Here is a 16,598-nt window from a genome sequence, read left to right as displayed (position 1 = left end):
TGCTTTCAGATAAGGTTTTGTCGGATTTCATGTGGATTTCGTTTCATTTCATCTCATTAGATTTGTCTGTCACTCAACCAGTACCATGTACCTAGTGACAGAAGAGGTTGTTTGTCCTAGAAAAGTACACTGAGGAATCCCGACAAGGGGGTTCTTGGCTTTCAGAAGCGCCAGAGATCCTTGTTACAGCTGGGACCCGAACCATTTCTCTTCTGGAAACAAATTTACTGTTGCAAACTTTTACTGTTTCTTACCATAGCAAACTGTTACTCCTTCCCACCCAGCAAAATGCGTTTAAACACAGCCCTCCTCAAGGTGGGCTGGAGAATAGTAAGAATAGAAATTCCTGCAGATTGCAGGGGTGTGCCTGGGTTCCATACATCCATCCTGGGGTTAATCTCTCTTCATACCAGCAGCTCAGATCAGCTTCACATCAGAGGGTTTAAGTAATGTGCCTCTGAATATAGAAACATGTTTGCTTGGCACAACGTGCCCCTGACACTTCAGAGAGAACTGGTCTGCAGGTGTGTCCAGGAATCCCTGGGTACACAGAGGTCACTGCTTCCCTGCATCCCACTAGCCCAACTGATGCAGGTACACAGCTCCATTTAACATGGAATTCACAAAAACCTGGGATGTTTTTCAACAGGAAAACATTTTTATTGCATTATACATTTCATTACATTATCATGAGAAATCCACCTCTTTACATACAATATTCCAAAGCAGAATAATGAATATTAGTTATTCTTTATGAGTTATGACACTATGTCATACAAGTAGACATAAAATGTCTAAGTCTCTCCAGAACATTTACTGTTCCTTTAGATCTTGTGCATAGATACCAAATATTGTAATGTAAACTCATTTAAAAACAAACCAGCTAACCAACCTCAACATTATCTGGTTAAAACCCAAACCAGTCATGGCAACAAACCCCCACAATTTCATAGAAATTATTAAATCCTTCTAAGTATTGAATAGGGGAAAAAGACTTCAGGGGCAAAATTCGTGATTTCATTAGAAAATACATTGTGCAAAAAGGTCCAAGGCATTCTGCATTAAAGGCTGGAGAGTTGGAGTAGGAAAAAGAGATTCAGCAAAACATTCTGGCCTGAACCAGGTTTTATTCCCATGTAATCCTGGACAGGCACTGAAATGTTAAGTGCCAGCCAGCAGTCCTGTTATTCCTGATGGAAGGATTATCCCCAAATATCAGCACAATGCATTCAGACTTCTCCTGTCATACTCTCTGCAGACATTTACAAAATCATCTTCATGATGCACTCATCTTCTTTTCAGATATTAATATTTTATAGGAACTTATTGGCAAACAGAATTTGGCAAGAAGGAGTTTGCACAAAGGTGGAGCAAGTTCTGAGAAGGCTGCTGAGAGGTATCCAGCAAAGCTTCCACTGTCTCATCAAAAGGATTCAATCACTTTGTCTCAATCAATAAAACCATACAGAGGATTAGGCAATAACAAATATGAGGAGAGGGAATGAAACATAGAACATCTGATCTACAAACACATCAAAACTTGAGAGTTGAGCTATTGTGTCCTCATAGCATCTGTTTCCTGGGATCTTGTGGCAAACTGGTAGCTTCATTCCAAGGTGTTCCTTCCCTCGCTCACAGCTTGTTGGCTGAACTGCAATAGGCAAAATTCAAATTGTAAAGCCAGCCATGAAGTTTTTCCATAAGTTTTCTTGCATACACCAGATAATAAATCCCATAGGAGGTGTGGAGAAGATGCCTGATGGTGATGATGGAACGTACTGTGGCTAGATTTGCAATTAATCAGGCATTTGCTGTGGATACTCTCCCTGACAACCTGCTGGGTTTCTCTTCCCCAGCACAGAAGCCACTTTCTGGACACATTTTTGGTGTAACTAACCAGATTTCCTTACAGGAATCAATAACAGAATGTGGCTTTGGGTTTAAACCCCTCCAAAAGGTAAGTTTGGTCCCAAGTTCTGGTGACAGCTGGCCCGGCACGTACCTGCGGAGGATCCTGGTGACCAGGAGCTTGACCCAGGGAGCGATGGGGTCCAGGCAGATCATCTGTCCCTGCTTCATTGTGGCTCTGCAGGTGAGACAGTGAGGGGGTGAGGCCGGGCCCGGTTCGGCGGGCCGGGGCCAGGGCCGGGGCCGGGGCCGGGCACTTACATGACCTCGGGCACGGCGCAGTGCGGCCCCTCGGCGAGGAACTCCAGGCGGGCCAGGCGCCGCGGCGGGATCACCTCGGACACGGTCCGCACACAGCGGCAGCGCAGCTCGCCGGCCAGCGGCGCACCTGGCAGGCGGGAAGAGCCCTCTGAGCCTCGGCTCCGGGGTCCCCCGAAACCCCCCGACCCCCCGCGCAACCGACCGCTGACGGATGGGTAACCCCGGCTCGGTCGCTTACCCTGGCATAGAGCGGCGGCGGCCAGGAGGAGGAGGAGGCGGAGATGCGGGTTCATGGCTGGTGCTGGCAGCAGAGAGGGTGCAGGAGCCGGCGAGGCGGCCCCCTTTCCCTCCCGTGCTTTTATTCCCTGCCGGGAGCTGCCGGGGAATTTCCCGGAGTGCAGCCGGGGGGCAGTGCCCCGTTGGCCCCTTTCCACCAGTGGGTGTGCGCCGCTAAAGGAGCAGGGCGGAGAGAGGAGAGCGGCCGCTCCCTGCGCAGCTCCTTCAGGTCCGGGAGAGAGGGAAGTGTGGAACTGCACCGTCCCGAGAACCGCCCAGGGTCTGCTGGGACCCCATTCTCTGAAAGGAGCGGCGGCTTTTTGTGGGGGGTTTCCGTTATCTTTCAGGGTGCAGGGTGCTGAGCCAAAGGGGAATTTGGGTTCTGGAGCTTGCCTTGCTGCCAAACCGTGTGCAACCACACACTCTTACTCAGTGGGCATTGCTCTCCTGAGCATCCCTTCATTCACCTAGATATTGAAAACAGGAAATCTTTTTTTCCTCCGATTTCCATGTACACTCCACTACTGAAAGCCACCTGTTCCACTCCTTCACACACAGAGGTCACTCTCTTTCTTCATTCCTCTCAAATAATTTTGCTAAGTTCAGTTATAAAGAAGCAAAATAGCAGTTTTCTATGAGCTTTTAATGAAAATGAGATGCATGTTTTCTACACGTTTGATTTACACATAGGTTTAGATCAGTTATGGTCAGCCCGCTTAAACCAAGTCAGGGCCCAAACCAGATAAGATACAGTGTGTAAAGCAGTCCTAAAAAGGGATTAAGGAGATAGCAAGCTGATGGGACAAAAAGGCTCTCATTCCTGGGCTCCATCATCTACAGCTCAGCTGCTTCATACAGCTGCTGACTTAGCCCCTCAGGAGATCAGCCCTGCAGGAAGATTTTATGTCACAAGCAAATGGTGATTGCCCCATGTTATCAGGAAATAGCTAATGACTAATTTGGACCCCTTTCCAGATGCAGCTTTGTAACGACATCCTTGGGAGCATCTGGCTTTTAGCTTGGTCTTAAAAGGAGGCTACGTGGTCAGCTTAGGGGCAGCCACTAATTAGAAACCTTCACTGAGATCCCTTGAGATGATGGAGGTGGAATCACCATTCCCTCCAGGTTATAGCCACACAAGCCTTGGACTGCAAGTTCCCCATATGGTTGTCCCAAGGAAGTGCCATGTTCTTTGCAGGAAGAAGGATTTGCCCAGCTGCAGCAAACTGAGGCAACAAGCAGGTAGGATGGTGCACAATCTGCTCCAGGTCATTGCAATTATTGTTGGCAGATCCAGCTCAGAGTGATGTGGGGAGAAGATCCCTCATTGTCACTCGTGCGCAGTCAGATTACACACTGCTCTTGGACAGTACACATGAGTAAGGACAGCTTACGTGACAGCACTTGGCTTTATGCTTGCATGACTGCTCACAAGAACTGACCCAACAGACTCATTCCACAGTGGTTACTGCTGAGGAAATTCCAGATGTCTCCTGGGGTCTGGAGTGTGAGGCTGTTTTTAGACATGGAGCAGCAATGTGTGAAACTCTGTGGCCAGCTCTCCCTCAGAGCAGCAGTCAGGTCATGGACATGCTGTGGTACAGCAGATCGTACAGAGCCTGGTCCTCTGAGTCAGGGCTTGCACAAACAGACCTGGAACAAGGGAAATGGGTGTCTTTGGGGTATTTCAACATGCAAGACCATCTGCCTGAGCAAGGCTTTGTACCTACTGACTTCAGATTTCTTCTAGCTCCCTTCTGTGGGAATGTGAGTTAGGTCTCTTCAGCCCAGATGACAGCAGCAACAAGGCTGAGCTGTGGAGTAATTATCTTCAATTGTAACCTTTGCCCTGTTTCCCTTCACCACCTTTGACAAAATGCCTTTAGTAAGTACAGAAAAGATAGGGAACAGACAGCATCACTTTAGAAAGCTGAGTTTTTCCCTGCCTGCTGCCCTCTTTCATTATAGAAAAGTTTGCCATGCACTGAGTGCAGGTGGAACAGATAGAATCATGAAATGGCTTGGATTTGAAAGAGACCTTGAAGGTAATTTTGAGTTCAGTTTAAATTAGTTATTTTAAGTGGTGGTGTCAGTGTAGCTGGGGCAGAGCTCACCACAAGGTTTGTATTTGCCTCACTGAAGTTCCCGTTCACCCAGCACTTTAGCAGAAGCTGCTGTGTGAAGATACGCCAGGATTCTGTGATTCTGTGAAATCTCTCAGTGTCCTTAGCCTGGGTCTCGGGGTTACTGGGACACAGAAAGCACTCCCAGCTCAGGCAGGCCCTGAATATGTACATAAAGACAATAAACCTTATGGCTCAACTGCCTTCACATTATGCAGTCCTTAATTCATTACATGCAGGAAATTATTTGGCTTCTTTGTTTCAGACTTTAGCTGTGTGCTTTTCCACAACAGGTATTTATTTGGCTTGGCACCTGTAGTGGGAGCCATTCACTGGCAGCAGGCCCAGGAGAGCTACAAGACAATTAAACAAGAGATGTCTCACTTCAACAAGTGAGGACTTCTCCTAAGTGCATGAGAATTACCTTGGAGGATATGTCCCAGATACAAGTGTAAGGTGAACTTCAATCATGGCCTAGAAACCATTTAACATGCCCAGTCTCTGAAAGAGCAGTCTTATTTCCTCCAGGGTTTTTATTACTAATGATTTATGTTCTGATCTGTAAAATGTCAAGTCACTGCTACCTAGTATAGACTGAAGTCAGAGGGTATGGACTGCTGATATCCTCTCGTCTTCATTATGTTACCTTTTTTACCTATACCACTATGCTTCATAGTATTCCCTGTCTATATGAGGTGCTGCTCCCTAGCACCTATAACTCCTCCTGTGGATCCAGGTCTGTCATGAAGTACAAACATATCTACTGGAGGCAGAAACCATATTTCAAGCTGCAGTTTTGTGCAAGGTAAGTTTTATATCTATCAGATGTTTTATTTCCTTCAATTTCCCTGTGTGTTTCTCAAGTTTTGAAATGTTTTCAGTCCATATGCCCTTGAAAACAATACTAGAAGATGTAAGAGATAGAAATGTCCTGGTGTTCACCTTGTGTCATGGAGAATCCCAACTCCATTTTGCCAGCTGCATTGTGGCACACATCACATGTTGTTGTGTGCTCCTTTCTGTAATACCTTTTGAATGAAAATTCACATTTAAAATAATGATCTATAGCAAATGAAGCTCAGTGTCTTCCTGCCTGCCTTCCTGCATCTTCACCTAAATTTAACATTCAGGAGCCCTCAGGTTTTTTTTTTTTCCCTTCCCCAGAGTTAGAGGTTTTTCACCCGTGCCCACTGCTGGGAATCAGAGCATGAACAAACACATACACACTGTTGATAGCTGAAAGGAATGTGCTTGTATTACTCAGGCATTACCTTGGCAAATAGAACCTGTTGGCTCTGAAATCTGTGTGTTTGGCCATCATTTCTCTGTTTTTCAGTTTCAGGTGCCAGCTGACCTTTTCTGAGGTCATTGATGGGACTGCAGAGACTGTGGTTTCACTGTCACCTTACTAAGTGGGGCTCCTGGACACACAACAATTCCCAAAAAGTGAGTGACTGGTGGTGGATTTACTGGTTCTGGTATTTTACACCTAACATATAAGGAGACAGAAGGGGCTTTATTTTGGGTTTGGGACCTAACTCTTTAAGCAATTTGATCTCACCTCTGCTGAGGGGGAAAAATCTCCTAGCTTTTTAGTAGCAGGCATGATCCTGGACAAAGATTTCAACTGTGTGACTCCTTCCACCCCCACAGAGTTGTTCAATTGTTAATCCTTTGAGGTCATCACAGCTTCTGAAAGGCAGAAAGAGCTCCTCTTGGCCTTACCAGGAGCAGAAAATGCTCTTCATCCTACTGATTGCCTGCAGGCTTTTGTCCTTGGATCTGTGTGAACTTCATAATAAAGATTTCAGTCAACTTAGAAATGATCTGTTTGGAAATAAATACAATAGAATTTGTTCCATCTGCAGAGAGTTGCAAGTAAAGAAAGAATGAGTCGCTTTAAAAAATGAGCTATTCAACCCAAAAAAACCCCAATCCAAGGTCCCAGAATCAACATTCCCTCCAACATGGCTTAAGGCAATTTAAGTTTTCAGACTCAGTGGAGCTCAGTAATTTTTGGGAGTGTGCTTTGAATAGTTGTGGTCTTTTGGTTAAAGTGATGGCATCACTTGGGAAAACAGTGACACGAGACATCTGACCACAAGAAAATGGGAACACTCTTTGGAATAATCACAAAATGTTTGAAGTCTTCTCTCATGACACCCAGACTTCAGTCCTGTCTGTTACTTTCATTGCTTGTGTTGCAATGAAGGAAAAATGAAGAAGTCATCCTTGACTTACACCCTAGGAGACACTGAAGCTGCCATCTCAGGGAATGCTTCCTTACAGCCCTTTGGGTGCCAAGTGCAGGTTTAGTCTCCATTGTACTTGAGACTCTGTAGTAAAATGAGTTAGATTGTTCCTGGCAACAAAAAAAGGCTGCTATTTGTTGGAAGGAAGGAAAAATAATACCAATGAATTTGCTTAATTGTTACTGAATTATCCAAAATAGCCTACGAAGCAGCAAGAGGGACATGCATCCTTTCAGCTTGTTATAGGGAGGTATTTAGAGAATGAGGTGTTTGGAGGAAACATTGGTAAGAGTTTTGGTAAATGTGATCACCAATGAGTTTACTGTCAATGGTTTTCTTCCCCATTATCTTGTATTTCTTTCTTTTTTCCCTTCCTTTTTTAAAATTTCCAGATAGTGTGACTCCAAATTGCTTCAGTACATACAGGGTACAGGACTATGCCGAGACATTGTGCTAAAAGCTGTGGCAACAAACATGAGCAAAGCATTTTTTCTTTATTAAGAACTGAGAAATTAAAATTGCTAGTGAGTGCTGCTGTCAGGAGTAAACTGAGGTGGCGAGAGAATAAGCAAGCTAGGAGCATTCCATGGAAAACAGGCTACTGAAAAAAACCAACATTTGATTTAATTGAAATGCAGCATTTTTACCTTTGGTTTTCTTCTAAACAGAGAAAGTCCCCATAAAATGAAATTGATCAGGACATTGATTGAAAATAATAATTTCACTTAGCTCCAAATACTATTTTGCTGTGAGCTAAGGTTAGTTTAATTTAGATGAACGTTGCCCATAGCTCTTGAGTACAAGCTTGAATTTGACAAAATCATTCCTTTCTAATGAGGTTTTTCTGGTTTGTTCAAATCCTCATTTTTCTAGGGGAGCACTGTTCCACCAGCAGCCTTTCCATCTGGATGGCCCTGGCTTGTATTCCTGGTACACACCATTTGAAACAAATCACACAGGGTACTTTTCATGCATTTTCTTCTTTTTTTGGTCATTTTAGTATCAGAAGACCTTGCATGCTCTCCCTCATCCTTTCCTCTAAGCAAGAATAGTATTGTGAGGACTTTTCAACATGGAAATGACTCCAGCATTTGGCCTGCCAACAGGTCAGGTGTGTGCAGGTGGATTAACAGCTCTTTCCCATGTTCCTTCCTCAGCTGAGTCTCCTGCTGACCTTGGTGAAAGATCGGTGTATGCAAAAACCTCTTGGGTTTTCCTTGGTGGTAACAAGGAGTGGGTGAAGCTGCAGTGTTCAACGCGGACCAGCTACAGCAGAGCCTGTTTTCTTTGGCTCTTCTCATTGAGATTGCGCTCAGGGTGAGCAGTGCTGACGTCAATTGCTTCTCTTTTGCAGGATGACGGGCTTTGCTCTCAGAGGTGAAGCACCAAACAGAAGAAAGCAGAAAATGAGGAACTGATGGAATTTTTGACTACAGGGGTGCAGTAGGTCAGCAAACCTAGATTTATTTGCTTTGTTACTGGTCTGCTGCTGGCAATGTCTGGCTCAGTAATGAACCAGCTGGGTGGCTGTGCATTCCTTCATTGGTTATTGATAAGTCAAACACAAAGCTTTCAAAGAGTCAGGATTTTTGACAAGTCACTTGCTCTTCACTGTTTGTATTGAGTGACTAAGTTCCTTTCACACAAAGGTCTGACACCCGCATGGACAAACTCTTACTTTTCAGCAATAGCAATAAAATGCAGGGGGTGTTCCAAGTTCAGCTCTTTGGTCCTTTTCTGGGCTTAGTATATCTTGCTTCTCCTGTACTTTTTACACACATTCTCATTCCTTTAAGAAGTTCTGCATCAAGTAAAAAAGAAGCCCATGTGGTCCATGCTCTCATTCCCATGTCCTGTCTCACTCTTCATGAGATCTGCCACTGATGCTTTAGACACACTTCACACAGAAATGGTGTTTTAAGCTTTTGCAATTTTATTGACATTTTGGCTTTAGCATAACAGTTGAATTCTGATTCTCCTGTCTGCTTGCAAACTTGTAAAAAGTGTGACCTTGAAAACAGAAGAGGAAAAGAAGAATTGTCAGTATTTTGGAAATTTCCTTATTTCAGTGCAAATGTTATAAATGTCTTTAAAAAAACAATCAGGCTAAGAGAGTGGACTTATTAATTTGCTTCTCTTATGAGCTATGAAGCTTTCATCATTCTGGAAAATTATTTCAAGGAAAAAGCTATAAATTGTGACTCTTAGGAGTGCAGCAAGAATGTTACTTCATGCTTAAAAATTATTTTTGTATTTAGCTGAGTCAGAAAAGCTGCTTAACTCTCCTTCTCAAAAACTAAAGGCTCTTTTGGAGGTAAGTTGATTCAAATATGCTCTCAAGCCACTTGCCTAATGACTTCTTATTTCCACAGATTTTTATAGGGTGTCTATGTATCAAAAAGTTTTCTACAAAAGATAAAAATATTAGAATTTTCCCAGTTCATCTGTCCTCTAGTAAGAATAGGAGAAATGGACAGACTGATACGGGAGTTGCCAATGTGCACTTTGGGTGGTGCAGTCTTAGCTTCACTTTTCTGCTAGTGTCCTTGGCTGTGTTGGCAGAGATGGGTTCTGGGAAACCTAGTGCAACCCTTTTCTTTCAAAAAAATGTTGATCACGTTCCTCATGAATTTGAACTTCCTTGGAATAAGATAATTGGGTGTATCAGAGGTTGATGCTTGTTAAAATAAATGGTATTTGTTAGTGATGAAAAGTTATTCAGCATAGCTATGTTGAAATCTGCCCACAGAAGCTTGTAGAGATGTCACGCTGCTGCCTTGTTCATGAAAGGGCAGAGGAAACAGTATCAGTGAGCCTGGTTATACCTATAACCTTCCAGATTCTTCCACAGAATCTCCCTCACCAGAATTCCACAGGGATTGTGTCTTTGCACTGACTGACACCAATGATTGTTACTAGAAGTAATTTAACTGCAGGTAATATGAAAGCCAATTTTCATGACATTTTTCAACAGCAGAGATCTCAGGCTTATTTTTATAGGTGGCAAAATTCTTGTTTCACCTGTGCACTCAGAAACAAAATGCCTGTTTTCTGACCCCAAAGATTCCATGTGAGTTTGTGTAATTTCCAAAGGATTCATTTCCTGTAAAGTTGCTCATGACATCTTGTTATAAACAAAAATAAATTCCTGAAACAAATCTGCAATTTAAGTCCAACCTATGCATAATTTTCCTGGAAAAATGGGGTTTTCCCTTGTTATGTGATAAGAGCATAAGAAAAACAATCATTTTAGAATGGGAAGCAGTCCATAATCAAAAGCAAGTTAAGCATGTTTGTCACCTAACACAAAACCAGAATGTTTATGTTAGCCAACATTATGTTTATGTTAGCCAATATTCAGCACAGACAGAGAAACTGAGGACGAGAAACCCATGTTTGCATTCCCTGTACTTCTAAGGAAGAGTTAGGAGTATTTTTCAGGGACTTTCCAGTATTTCTCCCCATTACTTCCTCTATAGTTTGCAGTGTTTATACATTTGAGAGAAATATACTTTCATTATTGCAAGGACAGCAATCACAGACACTTGAGGAGACAAATTGCAGTTCTCCATACAAGAGCAGAACTCCAGCAGCCAGGCATGGGAAGGGGAGTTTGAGGAAAGGGAAATGACAGGATGTCATGGCTTGGTCAGTTGATAGTTGCCACTTCTCTTGCCCCCCAAATTAACCTGTTGGTGCAAGAAAAAAATAAAAGTGGTTTGAAAGGAAGGTGAAGTAAAGGGGCCAAGAGAATAACAGAGGACAGAAAGGATTTGTAAACACCTCTGCTGCATTTCATGATGTGGAAGGCGCTGAAATGAAAGGGAGGTGATGAATGCACACAGCAGCTGTAAAGTGGAGTGGTCTTCTGACAGTCTCGTAGAAAGACAGTTTAGATGCTAAGTGAAGTGACCAAGGGGAGCAGAAACTTTCATGGGATTGGGAAAAGGAAGAGATGGACAAGAGCATGTAGTTAGCTGCAGTGAAATCTCAGGGTCCATCCTTTCCCTGTGGTGCAATCATCCTGACCCTTAATCACCCTCTGGCCAGCTGCCTGCTGCGTTACACAGACGTGCACATGCACCCACACAGACACTGACTGCAGGCCCTGCATGTCTCCAAAGTGTGCACTTCTCCCCCGTGGCTTCTGCATGGCCTGATAGCTGGAGGGCTACCGGGCACATTGTTTAAAGTGGCAGAACTCTTCTAGCTGATGCCAAAATAACAGTGGTGAAGGAGATGACCGGCATCAAGCTTACTGAGAAGGGTCTTCAAGAAAAAGCAAGCCAGAGACAGCTGTCTTAATTTATGATCACAAAGTTACTCAGCAAAAATCCTTCTGCTGTTTTATTACTATCTAGATTGTAGATAAAAGTGAAATAAGAGTGTGCATCCCTCAAATAAGCAGTTATACTCTAGTTATAAACAATGGTCTTTAAACTTATGCCCTTTCTCTCTCATTCCCTGTTCCCTTCTGGGAAGTTTTTAAGAGAGGAAGGAATCATGTGTTCATCACACTGCATATCAGGGACCAGAATAGGAAGCAGTTGTTACACCAGGACAAGTGCTTGCTCTTTGAGTACCCAAAGTAAAGGTGACAAATTCCCGTTTTGTTGGTCAGACAGTGGCCTTTTGTTGTAGTAAAGATTTACAAGTGTGAGGCTGAAGTGGACACTTAGTGGTGTTTAGGCATCTGGGGGTAAAACCCTTTTATCTGCAAGGGAATTAAGGAAGGGGCCTTGCCCTAGATCCTACCAGTCCCCATGGATTGGGAACACCCTGAAGAGAGGAGAGTGAGCTACTTAGCCCACCTTAAGAGTCTGTGTTAGTGTAGTCAGGAGTGCCAGGCTACCATAACAGGGAAAGTTATGGCACCGTGGACTTAAAAATTTTCATTTCAGTTCCAGAAATCAGGCTGGCAAAAATAAAGCAGAATTTTCAAATAAAGCAAATGAAAATTTAAAAGATCAAGCAGAAAACCGATTTTTTTAATATTTAAAACTTTTAATAGTACATTTTTTGGAATAATTACACTCTCATAATCAAACTCTAGGTATGTAAAATACATTTTTTTCCATTAGCTGATGGAGTAGCTAATTAGACATACAATCAAGTACAGAGTAATGAGATTGTGAATATTTCTCCACAAACAGCAGGAATGAAAAATCCAGTAAAAATTAAATAAATTATAACTATTTTCTTTCTTACATAGAAACTGCTCAATAAATACATTTATAAATACCACGGAAATCACAATGCATAAATACCAAATAGAGCGTTACACATTCTGTAGGTTAGGTTTTTCAAGTGAGACATTACAGTTCACAGTCTGGCCACAGGCTGACCATGGCTCAGGAAGCTGTTGTTGACACAACATACTGGTGCGCTCCAGGGGAGCAGGACGATTCGTCAGTTTGCCGGTGAAATAGCAAAATGATCAGGCTTAGTGTGAGTAAGCTGTGCTGCAGGTGCATTGCACCTCACTGCATATGTTTGGCTCAAGTGGCTGCTGAGGGTTTTCCACATCCTTCAGCAAACCACTTTTCCTTCAATGTCAGGGCAGCACGTCCCATTGACGACACTGACCAAAGCGAGACTTCCTTAAATACACACAGTTAAATAAATAGAGAAATAAATAAAACCATCCAGCATTACCATCATAACACTGATGCAGCATGTGGAAGATTGTGCATTGCTTGAATGATGCTCTTGCCAAATATTTCTCTTGACAGAGGAGCAGAAGCAGTTCCCAGATTTTTTCCGTCCTGGTGTTTCTTAGAGAGGAGAGTCAGAATTTTTTTGAGCCCTGTTAAGAGGTGAGAGAAGAGGATAATTTAAAAGAATGTTCAAGTTACCACTGCTTAGCATTGCACAAACAGTTTAGGGTGCGGGGTCTCTTTCCCATTCTTTGTGCTATCTTGAAGCACAGGGAGAATAAAGTTGATGTTTCAAAAGCAATTGCTGAAATCCCACTGTGTGCATGCCTGGTGTCCAGCTGGGAAAGCTCTGCAGCACAAGCTTCTGCAGTTCCTCACAGCAAGAACCACACTAGCTCAAAAATAGCAACTAAGTAAGGGGAAGATTACTTTTTTAAAGCCTTATTTTTCAAAGGGAGAAAAACACTTCTGTGCTTCCCTGCAGACAGAGTGGCTGGTAGTCAGAGGTTTAGTACTGACATACCTTCTTGAGCACGGACCCTGAAGCACAGCCAGAAAAACTAAGACTGATTCTATCATTAAGCAGGAAGCTTCCCTGTTCTTTAAATCTGGTTAAGAAAGAATGGGAAGTATTGCTATGGAATCCTACAAACTGGCTTTTTCTGGAAGATTTGCCGCTCAGCTGCCCAGACAGAAAGGTAATGGGACTTACCTGGCCATAATTGCCTTTACAATCAGCTGTACCCAGGGAGCAGTGGGCTCCAAGCACACCTCTTTGCCAGTCTTCAGAGTAGCTCTGCAAAACAGGGATTAAAGAAAAGTCAGGAAATTACTACATTGATTTGTTTTACGCACAGAATGTAATCTTGCATTTTTAGATCAGATAGTATCAATTCATCCCAAGTACTCTAGGTTAGACTTGGCTGTTTTGCTTTATACCACTGAAGAGACCAGAACCATCCAGAATTGTGTGAGTCTCTGTGTCTGCTCTCAAAGCAGACACACATTCCCAAAAATCTTCCCCTCTATATATGAATACCTGTTTTGGATGTATTTATGTTACTAAAGATTTCTTACACAATTATTGAAACCTACAGTGGTGAAAAGGTTTGTTTGAGCAGAATAAGAATTTTAACATTTTAGTTCCTTTGTGCTGTTCAGACCAGGTTAGGTTGGTTCACTGTTTCCCTAAGTCTGCTTACTGGAACTTTGTTTTTCTTCTTGAGTCTGCCTGCCTATTAAATGCAGGATTCAAACTACATCATTTCCTTGTGTACTAAAAGCTGACAAGTCCATGAAATTCACACTTTACTACTAGAAATATTTCGTATGTCCCCTGACAGCTGAACAATGGTCAGTTCAGGGATATGTAAGGTCACAGAGATGGTGAAAAACAAGGTGTTTCACTTAAAAACATCCCTCCCAAAATAAAAGCCAAGTCTGGCTGCATGAGGTCAGCATGCTGACTGTGATGCTTGTGCAGCCTAAAAGCCCAGCAGCAGCAGCAGTAGGGCAGGGGGAGAGGAGGGAACCTCTTGCAGAGCTACTTACATGACTTCAACGTTCTTGCAGTGAGGGCCGCTCTGTGTCAGCTTCACATCCTGAATGGTTTTCGGGGAAATGAACCCGGAATGAGTGGCTATGCACTGGCACCGGAGCTCAGTTCCCATCCTTGCCAGGGTTCTACCTGTGAGCACAAAAGGCACATAGGGGTTTGACAGGTGCTCTTATGGTCCATGTATCAGACATAAAGCACAGCTGCTCTATTGTAACAACATTCTCAGTTAAAACACTGCATTTGTCCAAGCTGCCTAAATCCTCATCTTATGGGGAGGGTTACTTGGGTTCCAGGGGAACTGATGCCCAAGTGCCTTGGAAACTAAATTAAGAAAACTTTTTAAAATGAACGCACATATTTTGCAGTTACTAACCACACTGACTGCACAGTATGGTTAATGGCATTGTTTTAATATCTGGATAAAAAAACTTGGCCACTCTGCAGAAGACAGAGCCCTAGATTTGTTCATTAGTTGGAGGTTTGCCCATGTTCTGCGTTCAAATCCTTTGCTCTCCCTTTCCAACTATGTATTACTTGCTTGAGGCAGCATGGTCGCTAAGCAACAGATATGAAATGATAAACTGCTATTTGTGTGGGAAGGGAGAGAAACATTAAAGCACTCCAGAACAAAAATCTGTCTCCAGCCACAGAAGAACCTGTCTCTAGCCACATACACTTCAATAGAAACAGAAATAAAGCAAATGCAAGTTGCACCCTTAAAATATTTCCCACAAGATGTCAGTAACTCTTCGGTCTGAGGTCTACATGGTAGATTTCTGACTGAAGAGAGGTGCTGAAAATCTCTCAAAAGAGACTAATTTAGTGAGACAAATAGAAAGCTACCCTGCAAGGACAAGCATCTCAGTTGATGCCTCGGCAAAACTGCGGCCAGGGTGGCTTTGGGAAGCTTTACTTACCTTGAGACACAGCTGCTGAGATCAGGAAAAGAGCCAGGACAGCTATGAGTTTGCCGTTCATGGTTGGACAGGAGTTTCTCGCTGGCCTGTTTAGGTCTGGTTCTGTGAGCTGGAGTCCCAAAGGATTGTTGATTCCTGCTGTGTGTGAGGACTGTTGATTCCTGCTTATATACCATTTTGTGCCCAGCCTCTGTACTCTGCTGGCACGGAGATTGCGTTAGAGGAATTTCCCAGATGCAGTAAAAATGAGTCACATGACTATTGTGAAACTTCTTCCTAGATGACGAGGAATTATTCTGCAAATACAATTAATACAATGCATTAATTTATTAAAATATGTCTATGATAGTCGCACATTCCAATTATTTTGGTAGACCTGCAAACTTTGTGCTTTTTCTAAAGCATATACTTATTTAATAATACAACTTTAGAATTGTTTCAGTCACATTTATCATAATAATGTAATAAGTTAATATATAATATAATAATAATAAGTTGTCCCTTATTATTATTTTCTTCAGGGTTATAACTGTTCTTTGTAGATGCATCAGGCCTTTACTTGAGCTACTGAATTTCTTATTCCCACTTATGGTGACAGCTTCTTCTTACCTGATACAAGCCACCAGAGTGGAATTCAGGCAGTGCTGAAATTACTGAGAAGCTCTTTACTTGGTCATGATTTTACCTCAGCATTATTTTGACATAAAAGATTTTCATCTTAGTTATTTCTTCCTCTGTTCAAGGAGCATGATACAAAGTAAATTCATCACAAATTCTTTGTGTCTAATATAGGCTGCAGTATTCAAAGCTTTCTGCAGGAAGCAGATGCTGAATTCTGAATGGATTTGAAAATCATGCCTGTACTTTTCATGTTGCACATGTTAATGGATGATAAACAGAGGAAGCTTTATGTGCAAACTAAACAGCATGACCTGCTGAACACAGCTGATTTTGTTTCCTCCATAATTCCAGACATTTTTAATGAGTATTTTCTGGAATCTTTTCAGTGACAGGAACCCTAGGTCCTAGCAAAGGGACGCAAGAGTGAGAGCTATGGTACTGTACAGAGTTTTCTGTTAGGGATCCTTGTTGAATGAATGCTGGGCTTCTGTTTGCTGTGGCTGGGGATAATAGCTTGCAAGGGAGAAAATTCCAAGGGAGGAAGGGGTTAAATGCTGTACTTTTGCTTGAATTAAGATCTGTATTTTCAAACCCAGCTGGAATGTGTGTGATTAGGAGAAAGCATTCTGTTTCAGTGCAGTAAAAACACCGTCCTTTTGACATGATGACTTTTGCTGCTTGTAGTCTTCAGACTAGAAGCTTTGTGGTTTTGGGATCTGTGGATTGAATGAGGTACTTCTCCCCAGATCTGGCGAGCTCATAAAAACTCAATCATCTTTAGCAGGTAAAGCATTGCAGTTTATTTACAGTAAGAATGGAGTAGTTTGCCCATAATTTATTGTAGTTTCCTGTGTACCACTTATCATTAACTTGATAAGAGGAACTTTGTGATAAAAATTGTTTCCTATCACTGCTTGGGCTGTCCCAGGAAAAGATCCAGCAGCTTTGTCTCTCTTAACTCTTACTGAGTATTAAGTTGACAAAAGATACTGACTCTTGATGGTGCTGCTCCTTAGCTGTATCTC

General features: G+C 42.7%; 2 protein-coding genes across 2 annotated transcripts; both read right to left on the bottom strand.

Moving 5' to 3' along the window:
- Nucleotides 1-1,632: 1,632 nt before the first annotated feature.
- On the bottom strand, nucleotides 1,633-2,487 carry LOC115903703 (growth-regulated alpha protein-like). Its single transcript, XM_030948347.1, has 4 exons — nucleotides 2,408-2,487; nucleotides 2,170-2,296; nucleotides 2,003-2,086; nucleotides 1,633-1,651 (listed from the first exon to the last, which is right to left on the bottom strand). Exons 1-4 carry the CDS (start codon nucleotides 2,460-2,462, stop codon nucleotides 1,633-1,635), a joined length of 285 nt encoding a protein of 94 aa, XP_030804207.1. The 5' UTR covers nucleotides 2,463-2,487.
- A 10,108-nt stretch (nucleotides 2,488-12,595) lies between these two features.
- LOC115903417 (interleukin-8-like) lies at nucleotides 12,596-15,013 on the bottom strand. The gene is made up of 4 exons (XM_030947897.1): nucleotides 14,953-15,013; nucleotides 14,029-14,164; nucleotides 13,190-13,273; nucleotides 12,596-12,626 (listed from the first exon to the last, which is right to left on the bottom strand). The coding sequence occupies exons 1-4, from the start codon at nucleotides 15,011-15,013 to the stop codon at nucleotides 12,596-12,598; spliced, it is 312 nt and encodes a 103-aa protein (XP_030803757.1).
- Nucleotides 15,014-16,598: the final 1,585 nt, after the last annotated feature.

The sequence above is a fragment of the Camarhynchus parvulus genome, chromosome 4 (assembly GCF_901933205.1).
Source record: "Camarhynchus parvulus chromosome 4, STF_HiC, whole genome shotgun sequence".
Classification (NCBI taxonomy): domain Eukaryota; kingdom Metazoa; phylum Chordata; class Aves; order Passeriformes; family Thraupidae; genus Camarhynchus; species Camarhynchus parvulus.
This window is presented reverse-complemented; position numbering and strand designations above follow the sequence as displayed.